This window comes from Rhinopithecus roxellana, chromosome 5, assembly GCF_007565055.1.
Source record: "Rhinopithecus roxellana isolate Shanxi Qingling chromosome 5, ASM756505v1, whole genome shotgun sequence".
NCBI classification, from domain to species: Eukaryota; Metazoa; Chordata; class Mammalia; order Primates; family Cercopithecidae; genus Rhinopithecus; species Rhinopithecus roxellana.
This window is the reverse complement of record NC_044553.1, coordinates 120,119,094-120,141,297: the sequence shown is the minus strand read 5'-3', so window position 1 is coordinate 120,141,297 and position 22,204 is coordinate 120,119,094. Positions and strand designations below refer to the sequence as shown.

Here is a 22,204-nt window from a genome sequence, read left to right as displayed (position 1 = left end):
TGGCTGAAACGTGAGGGCCGAAATGAGGTACAGGACGCTCCTGGAAAACTGCATAAATTTTAATTAAAGTATGGATTCAGTTTCCAAGAGCCGTCCCTCCGCCCCAGCGGCTCCCCAGGCCTGCCTGTCTCCGCCACCTTGGTGGGCAGGGCTTCCGCTCGGCAGTCTTCTGACGGCGACAGCCCAGTGCCTTGGGCACTCGGCTCCTCTGGGAAAGGGGCTCTTTGTCTCCTGGATGACCTCCAGCCCAGGGCCGCACCTAGGGTTCAGACCCATCACCTAGCGATAAACCCATGCTAAGGCTTGATGAGCAGAAATGAGTACATGGCTGGCCTTGGCGCCTCTTCATCTTCTAGTCTTAACTGATCCCCAGTTAATCTTAGGGTATTGAGGAATTCTTGGTGTCTTTGTATTTTGCCTTTTACAAATGGGGTTCCTGGGCAGGGCTTTTCAAAGAGGAACTTGGTGGCAGTCTTTCATTTAGCAAAGATTGAATGCCCTTTGGAAACCCTTTGGAAACCTGGGGAGGTTCTCCAGGAGAGGTAGAGTGCTTCCCTCCTGCTTTTACCTGAACTGATTGATGCTGAGGAGTGCTCTGGAACGCTGCAACACGGGTGCGGACGCAGGGCAGAGGGCAACTTTGGCTGTTCTGTGTTCAGAGTTTACCATGGAGGGCAAGGTGCATTCAGTCCATGAGTCAGATGCCACTCTTTCCGGTTGCAGAAGATAGCCCTGCTTTGGGGTTAAAGTGGGTGGCACTGATCCTGCCAGGACTCGGTTTATGGCTTCTAGCCTTCTGCTGGCTTGTCCTTCTGCAGTGGAAACATGGATGTCCCTGAGTTGGTACTCACAGAAGAGATTGGCTCACCTCTTTCCCAGCTGTGGCCCAATTACTAACACAGAGGAAGGGCATCCCATGCTTCCCTCCATTGTCTTTCCCACACTGTATTGTAATTGGTATGGTATGTCTTCTTGTCCATGTTCCTGTTACCTCTGTTGAGTGCTAGGACTGTATTTCTGCCATTTCTATCACCAGGGTCTAGTGTACAGAAAGGATTAAATAGGCCTGGTGCGGTGGCTCACACCTGTAATCCTAGCACTTTGGGAGGCTGAGTCGGGTGGATCACCTGAGCTCAGGAGTTCAAGACCAGCCTGGGCTAAATGGTGAAAACAAAAAATACAAAAGTTAGTCAGGCATGGTGGTGTGTGCCTGTAGTCCCAGCTACTCGGGAGGCTGAGGCAGGAGAATTACTTGAGCCTGTCAGCCGAGGTTGCAGTGAAGTGAGATCAAGCCATTGTACTTCAGCCTGGGCGACAGAGCATGACCTTGTCTCAGAAAAAAAAAAAGAAAAGAAAACAAAAAAGAAAGGGGTAAATAAATGGGTACCCTAACTTCCCCATTCTTACACCGGTGGAAGTGCCTTATATTTTGGGGGCATCCAAGCTCTATGCTTGCTAGTGGGATTTACACAGGTCAAAATGACCAAAGATAGTTTTGCATACTTACGGCTAGTCAGCCTGATTCTGGCACTGGAAAAATAGTGCCTCCCAGCCTTCTTCATTGACAATGAACAGGAGTTGATGGCTGCCGGCTCTCCTGTCCAGGTGAAGTTCTTGGGCTGCAGATGGCACCGGGGAACATGTGGGATTGCAGCATTCATGCTTGACAGTGCCCCTAAGATCCTGGGGATCGATTTATGGGGCAGAACTGGATGCAGCAAATGAGGAGGGCCCTGCTCTGTGGCAGCCCCTCTTAGGAGCACAAATAGAACCAGACTCACAGGTTTCAGTTCTTGACTGCCCAGCCTGTCCTAACGAAATCTAGGCTAGAGGAGAAGAGCAGCCCCTTACCACATTTTTATGTGAGTTTGGATGGAGCGTTGGACGAAGGAGGTAACTGAACAAAAATCTCTTCTAGGCCATGGCCACTATTTAACCAGATACTCCTTTGAGGTTCAACAAAAACAGTAGACCCAACAGATTTGCTACTAGCCCAGGGAATAGTGAAAGCGGCAGCTCTTTTGTTGGCCCAAATCTGTTTACTTATCTCCCATTAGAGCCAGGGCACTGACAGTGCTAGGGAGAAAATTATACAGAAGCCCCTGAGGGTAGTGGCCTTGTTATTTGTCAGTCATGAGTGTGGGGTTATTTGGGGACAGGAATATAGAGAGCAGGTTTCCTGTAAATAAGAAAGTTTGGAGCTGCGCTTTGCTAGATGTCATATCTAAAACAAAGGAGCTTGGGAACAGACGTAAAAGGAATCAACAGACCCTCTCCCAAGGTCCAGCTAGTGCACTCTGCTTTCCCAGGCTCCACTGACAGATACCATCACACAAGCCTCCTTTGTTGAGACCACCACCATGTGTTGGGATGACAGCCCTTGTTCCCTTTTCCTCTGGGAGGCTTCACAGGGACCCTCACCCGACTCTCATGAAGTTTTTTCTGGCCCTGGGGGCCAGGGTGCTGCAGACGGGTGAGCTGCTCTACAATACCCAGGCTTCGGATGAGAGTCTCCCTTTGTAGCAGGGCCTTCATCCGCTCCAGCTCCTCCTCTTCCATAATTTGTTGAGGCCTCATGGTATCCAACTGTCCCAGCAGCAGCTACAAGGTACATGAGAGATACATGCAGGATCTCCAAGGATGAGTCCCAAACCATCGCCCAGGATGGCTGCAGGCCTCCTGCCCACTCTACCCTCATCCCTTCCCTGACCCAGGACAGTTCCTTTTGCTGTCCATTCTCTCACTTCATCTTCCAAAGGATCAGATTCAATGTACCGATTAGGAACTCTCTCTCTCTCTTGTGCATGGGGGGAGAGGACAGCAGAGATTAATTCCCGTCTCTAGTTGTCCCAACCCATTTTCCCGCAGAAAGATAGCCACAAAACCCCCGGCACCTCTTTCTCCCAGTTGTGGTTCCTGTAAGCCAAGCGGGTGGAATGGCTCCGGAGCCCTGCTCTGGGTTGGCTTTTCTCCCCAGCTGATTCACCCTGGTTCTGGTCCTTGGCCTTTTGCCTCTTACTGCCCAAGATCTCCTGCTGTTCCTGCTTAAGGCGGATCTCCTCCAGTTGCTGCCTGACAAGACACAGCAGCTTCAGACACTAGAGAAATGGTGTTGGGGAGAAGAGGGGTGAGGAAAAATGGGGATGGGGAAAGAGTAGGAAATTATAATCTGTTCTTAGGACTGATGGGAGAGCAATGACGGGGGAAGACAGGAAACCTACTAAACTGAAAAGAGTCACTAAGAGTCTGATATGATTTATAGCTCCATTCCTCTGCTCAAGTGTCTGACTTCCTCTTCCCCTGCTGGGAAGCAGTGCAGCTTCAGGACTTGTTCCCACCTAGGTGTGCAGAGGAGAATATCGGTCAAAGCACCTGGCACACTCCTCTCTGGCCTTGGAAGCAGCAGTCTCCTGGAAGAGGGAGCCATTGTGCTTGAAGAAGCGGGCATACTTCTCTGTGTCAGGCCCAGGGTAGATCCGCCGGTATTTTCCCAGGTGAGAATCCTCATATCGTTCCTGGTCCAGCATTGCCACATGGGATGACTCAGTTTTTTCTTTCCTGTGGAAAGCAAGCTCAAGTGAGTCAGAGGAGAGCTGTGGGAATGTTCAGTAGGGAAAGGAAGACTGACTAAGGTTTGGAGCCCCTCCTACTGGGTTCTTGACCTCCCGGGCCCATGCCCAAGTAGGGAAAGCTGCCAAGCCCATCTTTGGCAAGCCCCAAATGTGGGTAGCCATGAAAATAGGCTTGGGCCGGGCGCGGTGGCTCATGCCTGTAATCCCAGCACTTTGGGAGGCCGAGACAGGCAGATCACAAGGTCAGGAGATCAAGACCATCTTGGCTAACATGGTGAAACCCCGTCTCTACTAAAAATACAAAAAATTAGCCGGGCGTGGTGGTGGGTGCCTGTGGTCCCAGCTACTCGGGAGGCTGAGGCAGGAGAATGGCGTGAACCCAGGAGGCGGAGCTTGCAGTGAGCTGAGATTGCGCCACCGCACTCCAGCCTGGGCGACAGAGCGAGACTCTGTCTCACAAAAAAAAAAAAAAAAAAGAAAATAGTCTTGACTTCCAGAAATCTGATTTACTTTTCTTTTCTTTTTTGAGACAGGTTCTTGCACTGTTGCCCAGGCTGGAGTACACTAGCACAATCTCCGCTCACTGCAACCTCTGCCTCCCAGGTTTAAGCAGTTCTCCTGCCTCAGCCTCCCAAGTAGCTGGGATTACAGGCATGCACCACCATGCCTGGCCAATTTTTGTATTTTTAGTAGAGACAGGGTTTCACCATGTTGGCAAGGCTGGACATCAAGTGATCCACCCACCTCGGCCTCCCAAAGTGCTGGGATTATAGGCGTCAGCCACTGTACTCGGCCTGATTTTCATCTTAAGTGGAGAGAGGTCTACTCATAAGCTAGCACTCCATTATCATAGTCTTTTAGGTTTCTGATTGTAAAAGTAACATATGTTTTGATATAAGTTTTCCATTTGGGGAAAAAAAAAAAAAAGTGGCCAGGCATGGTGGCTCACACCTGTAATTCCAGCACTTTGGCAGGTGGATCACTTGAAGTTGGGAATTCGAGACCAGCCTGGTCAACATAGTGAAACCCTGTTTCTACTAAAAATACAAAAATTATCTGGGCATGGTGGTGTGTGCCTGAAGTCCCAGTTACTTGGGAGGCTGAGGCAGGAAAATTTTTTGAACCCAGCAGGTGGAAGTTGCAGTGAGCCAAGATTGCGGCACTGCACTCCAGCCTAGATGACAGCGTAAGACTAGTCTCAAAAAAAAAAAAAGAAAAGAAAAAGAAAAAAGTAATATATGTTCATCACAGAAAATTTAGAAGAGCAGAAAGAAGATAAAGTCTCCCATAATCTTACTATGCAATTAGCCTGTTGATTATGAGCATGGATCTAAGGCAGGACCTCCTGACTTTGAATCCTGGCTCTGCCACTCACTAGCTTGTGCGTCCGTCCGTCCGTCCTTCCTTTTTTTTTTTTTTTTTTTTTTTTTGAGACAGAGTCTTGCTCTGTCGTCCAGGCTGGAGTGCGGTGGCACAATCTCAGCTCACTGCAACCTCCGCTTCCTGGGTTCAAGCAATTCTTCTGCCTCAGCCTCCCGAGTAGCTAGTACCACCACTGCCCAGCTATTTTGTATTTTTAGTAGAGATGGGGTTTCACCATTTTGGCCAGGATGGTCTCAATCTCTTGACCTCCTGATTTGCCCGCCTTGGCCTCCCAAAGGGCTGAGATTACAGGCGTGAGTCACTGCGCCTGACCGCTTGCTTGCTTTCTTTAAATGAAAATGAAATAATACAACAATATTTTTATTTTATTTTTTAATTTAATGTTTTGAAACAAGGTCTCACTCTATCGCCCAGGCTGGAGTGCAGTGATGCAGTCTCAGTTCACTATAACCTCGGCCTCCCAGGCTCAAGCCATCCTCTCACCTCAGCCTGCTGAGCAGCTGGGACCACAGGCATGCACCACCATGTCTGGCTAATTTTTGTATGTTTTGTAGAGACAGGGTTTTGCATGTTGCCCAGGCTGGTCTCAAACTCATGAGCTCAAGTGATCCACCCGCCTCGGCCTCCTAAAGTGCTGGGATTACAGGCATGAGCCACCACAGCTGGCCACAATATTTTTAAATGGCTTCCTAGTACTCTAGTGTACGATTGTATTTTGTTTATTTAGTCCAGTACTGTTCAACCATTTTTCCTTACTGAAAGACACATTTCATGACCCTCAGGTACACAGTCCAGTCTTGTGGGAATAGCCAGTATATTTACAGTTCTACTTCACTCCCATTCATCACGCAGACATCTGAGTGCTTACGGTGTCCCAGGCCCTGTGGCTCTCATGGGGAATCAAACACACACTGCCCCCTGCATACTGGAATGCAAGTGGGAAGAGCAATGTGGTCATAGTGGTAACATACATATCATTAACAAATTACAATTTTAGTATTGGTAACCAGTTACCATGTTTGTAACTCATTTTACAAAGAAAACAACAATGGGTAACCAACACAGATGTAAATGATTCTCTATTATTGAATGACTAAACTGTTTTCTGTGTTTCTTTGTTACAAAGTTTCTCAGGAACTGGTTTCTAAAGGAGCTTTGTTAGAAAAACAAACCAGCTAATCAAACCACAGAAAGCTCCTTATGTGCTAACATGAGAATGGTTCTAAAATACATTGCTAACCAGGGTGCAGACAGTGTGAAAGTTATGCCTCTGTCTGGGTAGGCAGGGAGAAAAATATTTTGTATAAATACATATACATTAAATCCTTACTATATACACGATAGTAGGAATGTTGATTGGCTCCAGAGAGTAAAACTGAGTACCTGGAGGAGAAGGGGAGGAGAAAGACTATCCCCTGTATTTTTAAAATTTTGAACATATCTATGATACATGATTTTTTTTTTTTTGAGACCAGGTCTCACTGTGTCACCCAGGCTGGAGTGCAGTGGTGCAAACACGGCTCACTGCAGTCTTGACCTCCTGGGCTCAAGTAACTCTCCCACCTCAGACTCCTGAGTAGCTGGGAATACAGGCATGCCACCATGCCCAGCTAATTTTTTTATTTTTAAATTATTATTCTTTTGTTTCTTTTTTGTGTTTTAGGTACAGAGTCTCACATGTTGCCCAGTCTGGTCTTGAACTCCAGGGCTCAAGCAATCCTCCTGCCTCGGCCTCCCAAAATGCTGAGATTACAGATATGAGCCACCAAGCCTGGCCCTGTGATTTTTTAATGCAAATATGAACATATTATTTATGCAAAAAGTTGTTTTTGATAGCAAATCAGCCCCAGGCCATATTCTCCATCTAAAGGAGGACTTTTAGTCTCAGGAATAATGAAGAACTAAACACATGCCAGACACCTAGCACACCTCGATTCTCGTGGCTGTTGGTAGCACTGGAAAAGCCGTTCCTTGACTCGCCGCTTATCCTCCTCCATCACCTTCCTTTTGTCACAGCCCCGGAGGTTGACAAGGGTCATAGCATCACAGAGAAGTGCATCCTTTACCTCTTGATCAAGGCGTGAGTCAGTGGTAAAGCTTGGAGAGTGGTTTACCTGCCAGGAAGAGTCATTATACACCCCTTTCCCTGACCACCTGAGCAGGTGGTAGCCTCTTGCAGGCAGAACTAGAGGATCTGAGATATTCCTCTCCCATGGCCTCAGCCAGGGAGGCTGGATGCTCTGGCTTCCAAGGCCACAAAACTCTGCCATAGAGATCTCCAATTCACAGACCAGTGAGAGCAAATCAGCTGGCCTGCCTCTCTAGATAGTGTGTCCCTAAAAACTTACATTAGGGCACTGGGGATCCCAAACCTGCATTCCTATGGTAGAGGCCAAAAACCACCAAGATTTGACTCAGCAGGTCAAAAGGGTAGAGATCTTATGCCTTCTGCTGATTCCCACCCACCCCAGGGTTTTCACATCTCCCATTCTGTGTGCCACCACCTGAGTATACCCCTGTCCCAGGTGTCCTATTCAAGGAGGCCTCTGGACCTTGGTTTTGCAAGGAGATAATCCTCACCTCTAGCAGCCAGGGCTTCAACTTGTGGTCCAACAAGATGTCAAAACCAAGGATCTCAAAACAGGCACATGTACCTCCATTCAGATACTGGGGAAAACAGGTTCGGTAGTTGTGGCGTAGAACAGAATGGGCTGAGATGATGGTTTTGATGATGATGTCCTCGATGTCCCCCCACAGCTCTCCAGGGTTGTAGCTGTGCTCTTGCAGCCAGATGTTGAGTGTCGACAGCTTCCTGCGAGGCCCAGTGCTCAGAGGAAGGCCAGTTTCTAGGCCACTGGGGCCAGGCTGTAGGCAGGAGGCTCCCTCACACTAACCCTAATTGCATGCCTGGGCTTTGAAGGGCTGCTACCAGTTTGGAGCAGGGACTAGTTACCAGGGTGGGGTTTGGGGCTGCAGTTAGAGCTCCAAAGTGCAGGCACAGGACAGGGTCTATAAAGGCTGAGTTTCCCTGGGCAATTAGCCTCCCAAGAGCCAGCTCGGTTTCATGGGCTACTGGGACTATGGGGCTAAGCAGCAGAGGAAGCAGGAGAAAACAGAGTAGCGAGTACCTCTTACTGCCCACAGTACCATCCCGGACAAAATTCTCATTGTGTTTGTTGATAGCATAGTTGGTCAGGTGCATGCAGACATTGTCCTGTGGAGAGAGAGTGGCCCTGTGGTCTCAGACTGCATGTGGCCGTCCTCTCCAGCCCTTCATTGCCTTCTTACTCCCCACCCCTCCCAAGGATCTCTTGTCTCCTGTCTCTCTCCACCAGAGGACTGCTATTCTGGACGGTCCTGGGGCAGAGGGTGTGCTGGGCTCCTCCAGGTGCTGACCTTTTCTCATTTACCACCTACCAAACACTTGCCTCCCAGCTAGATACTGCAGCTCTTGCTGACTTCATTCCTTGTTCTTTGGTGACAGTGACAAACCTCTCTACCATGTTTCTCTAGAGAACCTCAGCACTCATGGTAGTGGAAAAGAAGAGTGCTTCCCAGTCCCCTTACCAGGTTGTTATGGCTGGGCTCCACATAGGGTGTGGTGGCAAAACGGGCCAGGCCCTCCTCATACATGAAGATCCGGAGAGGGTCACAGGATGTGATCAGGACGTAGACTCGCATATCAAACTTGAAGCCATCAATGAGGAAGGGCTGGGAGCACACAAACCCATGAGGGAATAATAACACGTTTGAAGTGCCTACTATGAGCTGTTGTAAGTGCTTCACATACACAGCTCATTGAATTTCCATAATAACCATGTAAAGTAGTTACTGTTATTACTCCCACTTAATAAATGAGGAGAGGCCAGGCGTGGTGGCTCATGCCTATAATCCCAGCACTTTGAGAAGCTGAGGAGGGTGGATCACAGGGTGAGGAGTTCAAGACCAGCCTGGCCAAGATGGTGAAACCCCGTGTCTACTAAAAATACAAAAATTAGCTGGGTGTGGTGGTGGGTGCCTGTAATCCCAGCTACTCGGGAGGCTGAGGCAGAGAATTGCTTGAACCTGGGAGGTGGAGGTTGCAGTGAGCCGAGATCGTGTCACAGCACTACAGCCTGGGCGACACAGCGAGACTCTGTCTCAATCAATCAATAAAGAGACAGAGGCACAGAGAGGGTAAGAAACTTGCCCAAGGTCACATATCTGGGAAGTGGAAAGCTGAGATTTAACCCTAGGCAGGCTGGTTGTGAACCATGGCTGGATACTGCTTCCACGAAAAGGGGGCTAGTGGGAAAGGTAGAAGCCTAGGACCAGCTTCCTTCCTGGCTTTTGGGAGAGTCGAGGCAGCCCAGTGCTGGGTGTTGGGGAAGGCTGATGGTCCTGAGGCATCCTTCACCTTGGAGATGTATTGCTGGCAGATCATATGCTCTCCTGGCTTGATCTCCCGGGGATTTCGGGTAATGAAGATGCCACGTCCCTGACAGCCACTGTCTGGCTTGCAGATATACGTGCGGGCTTTTCGCTGACGACCGTAGGACTGGAAGTCCCCGTAGCTATGTGTAGAGAAGGCCTGGTCAAAAGGTTTCTGTGTATCATGGCTTTCCCACGGCCCCATGGAGCTCTTCCTGCTATCTAGTCCATGCTCTTCCTGGAACACTCAGTCTCAGACCCGACCCTCTTTTCTTTGACCAGCTGAAACTTTCTCATTCCACTTCCATCCCTCTGAGACATTCCTAGGTCACAAGACCAGAGCCTGGAGGGAACTCTGAGAACAACCCTTTTCCTCCCCATGGTATCTCAGCATGGAAGCCAGACCCACTCACTCTGCGGGGAGGCACCAGGTGCGGGGGAAGATGTTGTATTCAGAGGGATAGAGTTTGTGCATGCGGTTGAGGTTCCGAGCCAGCAGATCTTTGCGGCAGATTTCTGTCATGCCAGGGAAGTGGTTGATTTTCTGAAACACAGCCAGTTAGTACGAGCCCCCAGAGTAAGTGGCAGTTCCTAGCACCTGGGCATCCCAGGAAGCAGGTGGAGGAGAATTGGGAAGGTTAAGGGAGAAGTCACAGTGGAGGTAAGCACTGCACCGAGGACCTCAAGGGCAAAAATAGGAAGATTCCTTGAGGCAGGTGAGAAAACCTTCTGTGACTCCTACCCAACACACACATCCACACTGAGCTCAGCAAATGAGGGGCAGTGAGAAAGGATGTACCTAGCCAAGACTGTGGCTTCCACAGTCCACCTTCTAACATCCCTCAGACCACCAAGCCTAGTCCTCTAACAATAACTAGTGCATGGTAGCACAAAGCAGACAATGAGATGAAAGCATTTCCCAAAAGACACAAAAGAGAAAAGGAAACTAAGAACCAGCCCCAAGGAATGTGGTACCATGGCACCCACAGAGGGTGTGGCATCGCCCTGGTGCCTGCCAGAAACCCCTGGCTGCTCTGTCCTGCTCTGTCCTGCCGGGTGGGTGGCAGCATCCGGGATGCCACCAAGCAAAGAACAAATAATGAAATAGGATGTGCCCACCAGACACTTCCTTCAGGTAATTCCAGAGACCCAGGAGGAGAATCTTTCCATTGGAAAAGAATACCCTGGGGGTGGTCTTTCCTGTGCTCTCTCACTGGCTTTCCCAGTCACTGGCTGCACTCACTGTATGAACTTAGTATTTCTCACTCTCCATGTCCTAACCAAGGAATATCTGCTGCTCAGGGCTGTTCTTGAGGATTTAATGGGCTAATAACATAAAAGCATTTAACACAGGGTCTGTTGTACAGTAAGTCCTCAATGAATGCTGCTAATTATTGTTATCCTCATGCCGTTTTTTTGTTTTTGTTTTTGTTTTTGTTTGGTTTTTTTTTTTTTTGAGACGGAGTCTTGCTCTGTCGCCCGGGCTGGAGTGCAGTGGCTGGATCTCAGCTCACTGCAAGCTCCGCCTCCCGGGTTCATGACATTCTCCTGCCTCAGCCTCCCAAATAGCTGGGACTACAGGCGCCCGCCACCTCGCCCAGGCTAGTTTTTTGTATTTTTTAGTAGAGACGGGGTTTCACCATGTTAGCCAGGATGGTCTCGATCTCCTGACCTCGTGATCCGACCGTCTTGGCCTCCCAAAGTGCTGGGATTACAGGCTTGAGCCACCGTGCCCGGCCTATCCTCATGCCGGTTTTTTTTTTTTTTTTTCCCCTTCCCTGAGACAGGGTCTCCCTCTGTCGCCCAAGCTGGAATGCAGTGGTGTGATCTCAGCTCACTGCAGCCTCTGCCTCCCAGGCTCAAGAGATCCTCCTATCTCAGACTCCCAAATAGCTGGGACTAAAGTCATGCACCACCATGCCTAGCTAATTTTTTTATTCTTTTTGTATTTTTGGTAGAGACTGGGTTTTGCCTGTTGCTGGTCTCAAAGTCCTGAGTTCAAGCAACCTGCCTGCTTTGGCTTCCCAAAGGGATTTTAGGCATGAGCCATTGTACCCAGCCTGCTATCCTCATTTTACAAATGCCCCTCCTTTGGAACTTTTTTTTTTTTTTTTTTTTTTGAGATGGAGTCTCGCTCTGTTGCCCAGGCTGGAGTGCAATGACGCAATCTTGGCTCACTGCAATCTCCTCCTCCCAGGTTCAAGCGATCCTCCTGCCTCAGCCTCCTAAGTAGCTGGGATTACAAGTGTGTGCCACCACGCCTGGCTAATTTTTGTATTTTTAGTAGAGATGGGGTTTTACCATGTTGGTCAGGCTGGTCTTGAACTCCTGACCTTGTGATCTGCCTGCCTCGGCCTCCCAAAGTGTTAGGATTACAGGCGTGAGCCACCGTGCCTGGCCTTGTTTTTTATTTTTAAAACTAGGGTCTCACTCTGTCACTCACCCAGGCTGGAGTATAGTGGCATGATCTCTGCTCATTGCAACCTCTACCTTTCTGGGTTCAAGGGAACTCCTGACCTGAAGTGATCCACCCGCCTCGGCCTCCCAAAGTGGTGAGATTACAGGTGTGAGCCACCACGCCCAACCTCCTTTGGAGCTTCTTGAGAACTTCTAGCACTTGCTTTCTCTCTTCGGCACCTCTCCCAAGACTAGTCATGGGACAGGTTTTAATTTCCTCAACTTCCTGCCTTGCTTCCCCAAAGAATAAGCCTGCAGACCCTTTTAAATTATTTTATTGCTGATCACCACAAACACCCAATTAGAGGATAATAAAAATATCACAAGGCAGTTCTATTCTTGTGGACCCCAGTGGATCATTCCTGAATTTCTTGCCACCAGGCAGGACCCTGCAGTCTCCTAATGGATGTGGAATGTTAAGCTAAGTTGCTTAGAAGGCTGGATCATTCAGCTGGCCCTGATGTTAGCTCTGAAGCTGCCTCCCAGTATTCTCCCTAAGATGAGCTCACCCACCCTGGAGAGGGCCAGCTACACACAGATGCCACCAAGCAAAGCACAAATAATGAGATAGGATGTGCCCACCAGACACTTCCTTCCGGTAATTCCAGAAACCCAAGATCTCCAAGAGGAGATCTTTCCACTGGAAAAGAAGACCCTGGGGGGTGCTCTTTCCTGTCTGCACAAGGGGACAGCCACAAAGAGTAGGAGTCTTGGGTGCCTGGGCAAGGAGGTGGGAAAAGTCATTCTGGGGCCCTAGCCCCTGTAGGCTCTCAGGCCAGGAGATGGGTACCTGAAACCTCTTCATGTCCATGACTCGTTCCAGCGAGACAGAGCAGTCTGTCCAGTACAGAGTCCATTCTTCATCCTCCCCCACCTCTTTCAGGCCACACATTTGGGCTGCCCGACGCACTGCAGAGACAGGGAGATCAGTGGTGCCAGCATGGACACCGGCAACTAGCCCTGGAACTGTGTAGCTGGGTCAGGTAAGGTATACACCTGACCTGAGGGCAGGTTGAAGAGGGAGGTAGTTCTCGCCTCAGCCCCGCACTTTAGTTACCACATGGCAATTTCAAGTTCTTAGGGGCTGTTAGGGCCCTTCCAAAATACCTAGCAGAGAAAACTAGAACTGGTTTTCTGTTTGTTTGTTTTTTAGAGACAGAGTTTCTCCCTTGTTGCCCAGGCTGGAGTGCAATGGCGTGGTCTCTGCTCACTGCAACCTCTGCCTCTCAGATTCAAGTGATTCTCATGCTTCAGCCTCCCCAATAGCTGGGACTACAGGAGCCCACTAACACACCTGGGAAATTTTTGTATTTTTAGTAGAGATGGGGTTTCGCCATGTTGGCCAGGCTGGTCTCGAACTCCTGAGCTCAGGAGATTCGCCCGCCTTGGTATCCCAAAGTGTTGGGATTACAGGCGTGGGCCACCGTGCCCGGCTGCTCCTGTCAGTCTTATCCCTCAATCACGGATGTTTGTGGCTTGGGGAGCCGCCTATAGGTAGGGGTCACACTGGCACTTCATACTCCACACTTGGGTGGCTCCTTATAAAGATGCCAGAGGGCGGGCCGGGCGCGGTGGCTCAAACCTGTAATCCCAGCACTTTGGGAGGCCAAGATGGGTGGATCACGAGGTCAGGAGATCGAGACCATCCTGGCTAATCCGGTGAAACCCCGTCTCTACTAAAAAATACAAAAAAACTAGCCGGGCGAGGTGGCGGGCGCCTGTAGTCCCAGCTGCTGGGGAGGCTGAGGCAGGAGAATGGCGTGAACCCGGGAGGCGGAGCTTGCAGTGAGCCGAGATCGCGCCACTGCACTCCAGCCTGGGTGACACAGCGAGACTCCGTCTCAAAAAAAAAAAAAGATGCCGGAGGGAATATGAGGGAAGGACCTAGCTGGAGATTTTCTTTTTTTCTTAATTGTTGAAGTCCCTTCAAATCTTCCTTGAAAAAACTTTTAAGCTTGTCTCATCACTGGTAAAATCTGTGAAGGGTCTGGCATGGTGGCTCCTGCCTGTTATGCCAGGTCTTTGAGAAGCTGAAGTTGGAGGATAACTTGAGCCCAGGAGTTCAAGACCAGCCTGGGCAACATAGCAAGACTGTCTCTACAAAACATTTAAGAATTAGCTGGGCAGGCTGGGCACGGTGGCTCACACCTGTAAACCCAGCACTTTGGGAGGCCGAGGTGGGTGGATCACCTGAGGTCAGGAGTTCGAGACCATCCTGGCCAACATGGAGAAACCCCGTCTCTCCTAAAAGTACAAAATTAGCCAGGTGTGGTGGCACATGCCTGTAATCCCAGCTATTTGGGAGGCTGAGGCAGGAAAATCACTTGAACCTGGGAGGTGGAGGTTGCAGTGAGCCGAGATCACACCATAGCATTCCAGCCTGGGCAACAAGAGTGAAACTTGGTCTCAAAAATAAATAAATAAATAAAAAGAATTAGCTGAGCATAGTGTTGCAGGCCTGTAGTCCCAGCTACTGGGAAGCTCAGGTAGGAAGATGGCTTTGAGCTCAGGAGTTCAAAGCTGCATTAAGCTATGATTGCAATACTGCACTCCAGCCTGGATGACAAAGCAAGACGCTGTCTCAAAAATAAATAAATAGAATCTGGGAAGGGTGGGCAGTGCTGAGTGGTGGCTCTTGGACTTTTTTTTTTTTTTTCCTTGTTTACTGTGAAGATATCCTCCCTAACACTGAGACTGCCTGTAACAGCAATGTCTCAGCTACCAGTGTCTGAGGCAGAGGACACCTAGGAAGCTCAGTACAGGTTATAGGCAAGCCTGCCAGGCCCCAGGGGCTGGAAGCCTGATCGGGGGTCCATTCCAGAAGAAGAGCAGCAGCTGTAGGCACCCTGTTATGCACCATAGTGTGAGCGACGGGCTGGGTGCTTACCACTCTCATACTTGCAGTTGGTCAGGTTGATGGCCAGGGATCTAGAATGGAGGAATAGCATAAATCAGGCAGAGTGGGAGGGAAGGACAGGCACCCAGACGAAGAGACATCCAACAAATTCACAACACAATTCCTTTTCTCTAGAAGCCACTTAAAAGAAAGAACAGGATGATATAAACAGGCTGGGATTCCAAAATGAACCAGCCTAAATAGTTCTGAATTTTGTTTCTGTTGTATCAAAGGGTTAATGATGCTCCAGCATTTCCTGTCCTCTTTTGTAGGCTAAAGGGAAGATCTTAGATCCCAGCTCCCCCAAATGTTGAAGGGAGGCCAGTGGGTGAGTCCCTGGAGCTGGGCAGTTGAGGGGATCTAGGGAATAGTTACCTGCGTTTCCGCCTTCTCTTCCTCCTCCCAGCTTCTAAGTCGCCTGTGTCAACTGGGGCTATGACTTTCTTCGGAATTTTTGTGGCTATAATGGGTGAGGGAACCCCATTTTTAAATGCCTTATAGTCAGCTTTTAAGAGAGCCTGCTGTGAAGAGTTACAGGGAATGGTAGCTTCCTCTTTAACACATTTCTCAGATTCCTTTTTCTCAACATAGTCTTCCTCTGATTCGCTGGTCCTACAGGTACTCGGCTCCATTCTCTCAGATTCTGAGGGGTTGGGAGGTGGGAATGAAGTGTATATCAGACCTCCCTCAGGCCCTAGAAGGCCTGAAGGAATCCACCAGAACGACCTTCATGCTGTTTTAAAGGAATGTTGCTGCCCCTTCAGGACAAAACAGTTTCACCGAGGAATGGGATGTGTCCAGGTAGGTGGAGGTGCATGGGAGTGGAAGATACCAGTGAGATGTGGATTCCCTGATGACAAGCCTCAATCATCCAGGATCACACTGGATCATACAATGCACAGGGGTGCCTTCAGTAGTTGGACACAGATGGTATGGGCCATGACCATGGCTCTTTTGTACCTGATTGGGAAGGAGGATGGCTGGCAGTGCTGGGGGGACCTTCGCTTTAAAATACAGCTGAATCGGCCAGGCGCAGTGGCTCACGCCTGTAATCTCAGCACTTTGGTAGGCTGAGGTGGGTGGATCACGAGGTCAGGAGATGGAGACCATCCTGGCTCGGATGGTGAAACCCCGTCTCTACTAAAAATGCAAAAAATTAGCTGGGCGTGGTGGCACGTGCCTGTAGTCCTAGCTACTCGGGAGGGTGAGGCAGGAGAATAGCTTGAACCCGGGAAGCAGAGGTTGCAGTGAGCTGACATTGCGCCACTGCACTCCAGCCTGGGCAACAGAGCGAGACCCCATCTCAAAAAATACAATACAATACAATACAACACAACACAACACAACACAATACAGCTGAAGGCCGGGCGCAGTAGGTCACGCCTGTAATCCCAGCACGTTGGGAGGCTGAGGCCGGTAGATCACTTGAGGTCAGGAGTTGGAGACCAGCCTGATCAACATGGGGAAACCCCGTCTCTCCTAAAAATACAAAAATTAGCTGGGCGTGGTGGTGCGTTGCCTGTAGTCCCAGCTACTCAGGAGGCTGAGGCAACAGAATCACTTGAACTTGGCAGGTGGAGGTTGCAGTAAGCCGAAATCACACCACTGCATTCCAGCCTGGGCGACAGAGCAAGAGTCTTTAAATAAATGAATAGATAAAATACAGCTGAAGACCAAAAGCCCCCTACACTGGCCCTTTGCCTGTCCCAGGACTCATTTTCTGCACGTGTACACATTAGGGACAGGCACCCGATGGCTAAGACCCTTTGGGCTGTGACAGTGGAGACTGCCCACCCATGGTTCCGAGGAGAGCTGAAGGACTGCTGGGTCCGCCCCTAGCGGCCTGGGGCTGCACTCAGCTGGCCGCTCATGTCCCCTCTTCCCCCGGCTCCAGTTCTCCCTGGGCGTTTCTGGGCGTCTGGAACCGCCTCCTCGTTTCACAGGACTGGCTGTCCCCACGATCGCGAGGGGGAACCTCTTCCCCCGCAGGGGTTCACTCCTAGCTCCCGGCGGCCGTGGCGGCGGCAGCAGGGGCAGCGCTTCCTTAAGCAAGCCAGTGGCCGCTGCCGTTGCCATGGACACGAGGGCAGCTCCCATTGGAGAAGCGTTCTGGGGGCGGGGCCTCCCTGCAGCCACACCTACTTGGGCGCCGGCCGAGGCCATCTTGGGTGGGGGGCGGGTAACAGCATTTGCCCTTTGGAGCTGGCCAGCCTCGAGGCCAGATTCCTCCGGTGCATCATGGGACTTGCAGCCCTCCTGCTTCCAAGCCAGTTCTCACCGCACTCCCATCTTTCCCTAAACTCCGGGCCAAGGAATTTGGCCAAGCATATGATCAGGACAAAGAGCTGTTTGCCTTCCCTCAATTCTTTTTTTTCTTTTTCTTTTTCTTTTTTTTTTGAGATGGGGTCTTGCTGTGTCACCCAGGCTGGAGTGCAGTGGAATGCACCATCATAGCTCACTGCAGCCTGGACCTCCTGGGCTCAAGCAATCCTCCTGCCTCAGCCTCCCCAGTAGCTGTGACTACAGGAGGGCGTCACCACACTGGGCTCAATTCTTTAATAACTCTAAGTTTAGCTAGCACAGCGTATGCATTCAAGAGTGACAGCCGGCCGGGCGCGGTGGCTCAAGCCTGTAATCCCAGCACTTTGGGAGGCCGAGACGGGCAGATCACAAGGTCAGGAGATCGAGACCACCCTGGCTAACACGGTGAAACCCCGTCTCTACTAAAAAATACAAAAAACTAGCTGGGCGAGGTGGCGGGTGCCTGTAGTCCCAGCTGCTCGGGAGGCTGAGGCAGGAGAATGGCGTAAACCCGGGAGGCGGAGCTTGCAGTGCACTCCAGCCTGGGCAACAGAGCGAGATTCCCTCTCAAAAAAAAAAAAAGAGTGACAGCCATCGTAAGGCCATGTGCCTTTCAAGGCTTTCCCTCTGGTGGACTGAGATAGCTCCACTAAGGAATAACAAAACCTCCTGATCACAGTGCTCCTTCACTGCCACCTTCTCTTCCTGACATCCACCCACTTTGATTTCTGCTCACCACCTCCACCCAACTCAGCTCAACTTGTCACCCTAAAATTATACTGTGTGGCTAAATCTAGAGAACACTTAAAAATACATGAACTTTTAAAAAATTATTATTATCTTATTTTTTTGAGACAGTCTTGCTTTGTAGCCCAGTCTGGAGTGCAGTGGTGTGATCGCAGCTCAGTGCAACTTTACTTACCCTCCCAGGCTCAAGCAATCCTCCCACTTCAGCCTCCCAAGTAGCTGGGGCTACAGGTGTGCACCACTATGCCCGGCTAATTTTTGTATTTTTTGTAGAGACGGGGTTTTGCCATGTTGGCCAGGCTGATCTTGAACTCCTGGCCTCAAGTGACCTGCCCACCTTGGCTTCCCAAAGTGGTGGGATTACAGGCATGAACCACTGCGCCCAGCCTAAAAAGGCATGGACATTCTCTAATTCATAGACTTTGTTTTTGTTGTTATTGTCTATCAAGATAAACTATTTCTTTGCCCACATATTCATGTTTCATAGTTCAGGAATATAGGTTAATGATAAACTTCTATGTAATTTAACCCAAAGAAATTGTTTATATTCCAAAATCACTTTGAACTTTTAAAGATACCACCCTTCCTCATCTCCTCAAAATATTTCATAGAATCAGCCAGGCTGGGTGGCTGGCCCTGTAGTCCCAGCTACTAGGAAGGGTGAGGTGGGAGGATCTCATTTTATTTTATTTTTTTTGAGACGGAGTCTCGCTGTGTCGCCCAGGCTGGAGTGCAGTGGCGTGATCTCGGCTCACTGCAAGCTCCGCCTCCCGGGTTCACGCCATTCTCCTGCCTCAGCCTCCCGAGTAGCTGGGACTACAGGCGCCCACCACCACGCCCGGCTTTTTTGCATTTTTAGTAGAGATGGGGTTTCACCCTGTTAGGCAGGATAGTCTCGATCTCCTGACCTTGTGATCCGCCCGCCTCGGCCTCCCAAAGTGCTGGGATTACAGGCGTGAGCCACCACGCCCGGCCTGGTGGGAGGATCTCTTGAGCATGGGAGTTAAGAGGATGCAGTGAGCTATGATTATGCCACTGCACTCCAGCTTGGGTGACAGAGTGAGAACTCGTATTTAAAAAAACAAGTATCTGGCCAGGTGCAGTGGCTCATGCCTGTAATCCCAGCACTTTGGGAGGCTGAGGCAGGTGGATCACGAGGTCAGGAGTTCGAGACCAGCCTGGCCAATATGGTGAAACCCCGTCTCTACTAAAAGTATAAAAATTAGCTGGGTGTGGTGGTGCACGCCTGTAGTCCCAGATCTTCAGGAAGCTGAGGCAGGAGAATCGCTTGAACCCGGGACGCAGAGGTTGCAGTGAACCGAGGCTGTGCCACTGCACTCCAGCCTGGATGACAGAGCAAGACTCTGTCTCAAAAGAAGAAAAAAAAAAAAGGGAAAGAAAGAAATGGTCCTCCTGGGCCGGGCGCGGTGGCTCAAGCCTGTAATCCCAGCACTTTGGGAGGCCGAGACGGGCGGATCACGAGGTCAGGAGATCGAGACCATCCTGGCTAATACGGTGAAACCCCGTCTCTACTAAAAAATACAAAAAACTAGCCGGGCGACGAGGCGGGCGCCTGTAGTCCCAGCTACTCGGGAGGCTGAGACAGGAGAATGGCGTAAACCCGGGAGGCGGAGCTTGCAGTGAGCTGAGAGCCGGCCACTGCACTCCAGCCTGGGCGGCAGAGCAAGACTCCGTCTCAAAAAAAAAAAAAAAAAAAAAAAAAAAAGAAATGGTCCTCCTGGAAATGTTCTGCAGTCCCTTGACTTCCAGGACACTCATTGCATCAACAAACAATTTAGTGTTCTAGGGACTGTTCTAGGATCTGGACCATCATTTCTTGCCTGAATTGCTACCATTCAGCAATTTTTTTTTTTTTTTTTTTTTTTTTTTTTTTTTGAGACGGTCTCACTCTTGTCGCCCAGGCTGGAGTGCAATGGTTCGTACTTGGCTCACTGCAACCTCTGCCTCCAGGTTCAAGCGATTCTCCTGCCCCAGCCTCCCAAGTAGCTGGGATTACAGGCGTCTGCCACCACGCCTGGCTAATTTTTGTATTTTTTAGTAGAGACGGGGTTTCACCATGTTGGCCAGGCTGGTCTCGAACTCCTGACTTCAAGTGATTCGCCTGCCTTGGCTTCCCAAAATGCTAGGATTACAGGTGTGAGCGACTGTGCCCGGCCAACCCAAGACTTCTTTTACTTGCTGTGTAAAAGTTAAGGGAGCTAAAAGGAAAATGGGATTTCACACCCACATACTCTCTTAGAATAGTGTCTACTGACTGGTTCCTCTGGAACCAGTGTGGAAATCTCTGGAGTAACAGGGCAGAATAAAGCAACGAGATAAAGAAAAAATTGCCCACATTGACTCAGATGCAGACAGAGGAACAACGACTTAGCTCTGGATTTTGTGTCTACATCAAAAGGAGCTTCTAAAGTGCTTGGGAAAGACCCCAAGAGGGATGGCTGGGGCTCAGGGAGGGCAAACTGTTAAGGACACCACTACCTACCATGGGAACCACTGACTGGAGAGGCAATCACAAGCACACATTGTCCCAGCTCATCTTCTGGTACCTGTCTGTGCTGCAGTCCCGACTCCAGCTGTCTGACTTTGAACAAATTACAAACTGTCAGTCTCCATCCCCTTTTTTGAATGGAGGTATTAAGAAGACTCAGGCCGAATCACTTGAACCCGGGAGGGAGAGGTTGCAGTGAGCCGAGATCGTGCCACCACACTCTAGCCTGGGCGATAGAGCGAAACTCCGTCTCAAACAAACAAAAAAAAGACTCAGGCCAGGTGCAGTGGCTCATGCCTGTAATCTCAGGAGACTTTGGGAGGCTGAGGTGGGAGGATCTTGAGGCCAGGAGTTCAAGACCAGCCTGGGCAACTTGGCAAGACCCTGTCTCCACAAAAAATAGCATGGTGTGGTGGCGCATGCCTGTGGTCCCAGCTACTAGGGAGGCTGAGATGGGAGTATTGTTTAAGCCCAGGAGGTTGAGGCTACAGTTAGCTGTGTTCATAGCACTGCACTCCAGCCTGGGTAACAGTGACCCTGTGTCAAAAAAAAAAAAAAAAAACACACACACAACAACAACAACAAAAAACACTGAAGCAAGGTGTGGTGGCATCTTAGCACTTTGGGAGGCCAAGGTGGGAGGATTTCTTGAGGCCAGGAGTTTGACAGCAACCTGGGCAACATAGCAAGACCCTGTCTCTACAAAAAACTAAAAGAGTTAGCCAGGTGTGATGGTGCACACCTGTCATCCCAGCTACTCAGGGGGCTGAAGTGGGAGGGTAGCTTGAGCCCAATAGTTCCAGTCTGCAGTGAGCTGTGATTGCACCACTGCACCCAGCCTTACAAAAAAATAAAGACATGCACCTGGGAAATTGTGATGACACTGTGTTTTTACATCAGATGATGTCAGTGAAGAGCATTCAACTCAGTGTTGGGGGCTAGAGGAAAGCTCAAGGTGGCCGGGAAAGTGGAGGGGGGCATTTGGGTGGAGCAGGGCTAAATGGAAAGAAGGAATGAAGTAATAAAAATAAGTGGTGAGCAAAGGGGAATAAACGGAGAGGCTGAGAACAGAAATGGCAGCTCAGTGCTGGAGGCACATGCACTATCACCTTGCTAACATTTGATATCAAAGAAAGACAAAGTCCAAATATAAAGTCGGGAGTGTGTAACTGTCACACACACTCCTTTTTAACACCACTGGGGCTTGATCAAGAACGGGGAGAAGTAGCAGATACATTCATGAAGTCTGACTCAGTAGAATTTTTCTAGGCTTTCTCCCCTTTAAAGAGACCATTATCAGCTCCCCTTTAAAAAGATCATTATTAGCTCTTTCTTTATCCTTCTTCTTAGGCTGAGATAGGTGAGAAGGCAGCCATGAAAATAAATGTCCAAATGACCATGATGGGCAGCGCTCTGGAAAGGGACACATCAGGTAAAAAATGAAGACATCCAGGCTAGGCACGGTGGCTCACGCCTGTAATCACAGCACTTTGGGAGGCCGAGGCAGGCAGATCACCTGAGGTCAGGAGTTCAAGACCAGCCTGGCCAACACACTGAAACCCCTTCTCTTTTAAAAATACAAAAAAATTAGCCGGGTGTGGTGGCAGGAGCCTGTAGTCCCAGCTACTCCGGAGGCTGAGCCAGGAGAATCACTTGAACCCTGGAGGTGGAGGTTGCAGTGAGCCGAGATCGCGCCAGTGCACCCCAGCCTAGGTGACAGAGCGAGACTCTGTCTCAAAAAAAAAAAAAAAAGAATGAAAGAAAAGAAATACATCCAGGCTAGGTGCAAGGGCTCACTCCTGTTATCTCAGCACTTTGGGAGGCTGAGGTGAGAGGATTGCTTCAGCCCTTGAAAGAGTTCAAGACCAGCCTGGGCAACATGGTGAAACCCTGTCTATGTAAAAAAAAATACAAAATCACCTAATTGTT

The 22,204-nt window shown here is 49.9% G+C and overlaps 1 protein-coding gene across 2 annotated transcripts; it reads right to left on the bottom strand.

Moving 5' to 3' along the window:
• Positions 1-43: 43 nt before the first annotated feature.
• Positions 44-15,801, bottom strand: LOC104674332 (tubulin polyglutamylase TTLL13P). 2 transcript variants are annotated; one of them, XM_030930729.1, is made up of 15 exons: positions 15,094-15,801; positions 14,710-14,750; positions 12,613-12,731; positions 9,779-9,909; positions 9,352-9,508; positions 8,523-8,666; positions 8,084-8,169; positions 7,536-7,767; positions 6,885-7,069; positions 3,373-3,558; positions 2,895-3,072; positions 2,422-2,601; positions 1,508-1,619; positions 569-812; positions 44-259 (listed from the first exon to the last, which is right to left on the bottom strand). In XM_030930729.1, exons 1-15 carry the CDS (start codon positions 15,348-15,350, stop codon positions 64-66), a joined length of 2,448 nt encoding a protein of 815 aa, XP_030786589.1. In that variant the 5' UTR covers positions 15,351-15,801; the 3' UTR covers positions 44-63. The 2 variants fall into 2 exon arrangements, with proteins under 2 accessions (XP_030786589.1, XP_030786590.1); XM_030930730.1 differs by having other exon boundaries at positions 143-812; positions 1,508-1,811.
• Positions 15,802-22,204: the final 6,403 nt, after the last annotated feature.

What these genes read in the sequence shown, in the direction of transcription:
- LOC104674332 (XM_030930729.1), bottom strand. Translation starts at nt 15,350, where the DNA reads ATGGAGCCGAGTACCTGTAGGACCAGCGAATCAGAGGAAGACTATGTT. An exon ending in CAACTGCAAGTATGAGAGTG is followed by an intron (nt 12,732 to 14,709) that starts GTAAGCACCCAG and finishes CTGTCTCTGCAG; the next exon opens with TGCGTCGGGCAGCCCAAATG. An exon ending in GCCAGAGAGGAGTGTGCCAG is followed by an intron (nt 3,073 to 3,372) that starts GTGCTTTGACCG and finishes GTGTCTTGTCAG; the next exon opens with GCAGCAACTGGAGGAGATCC.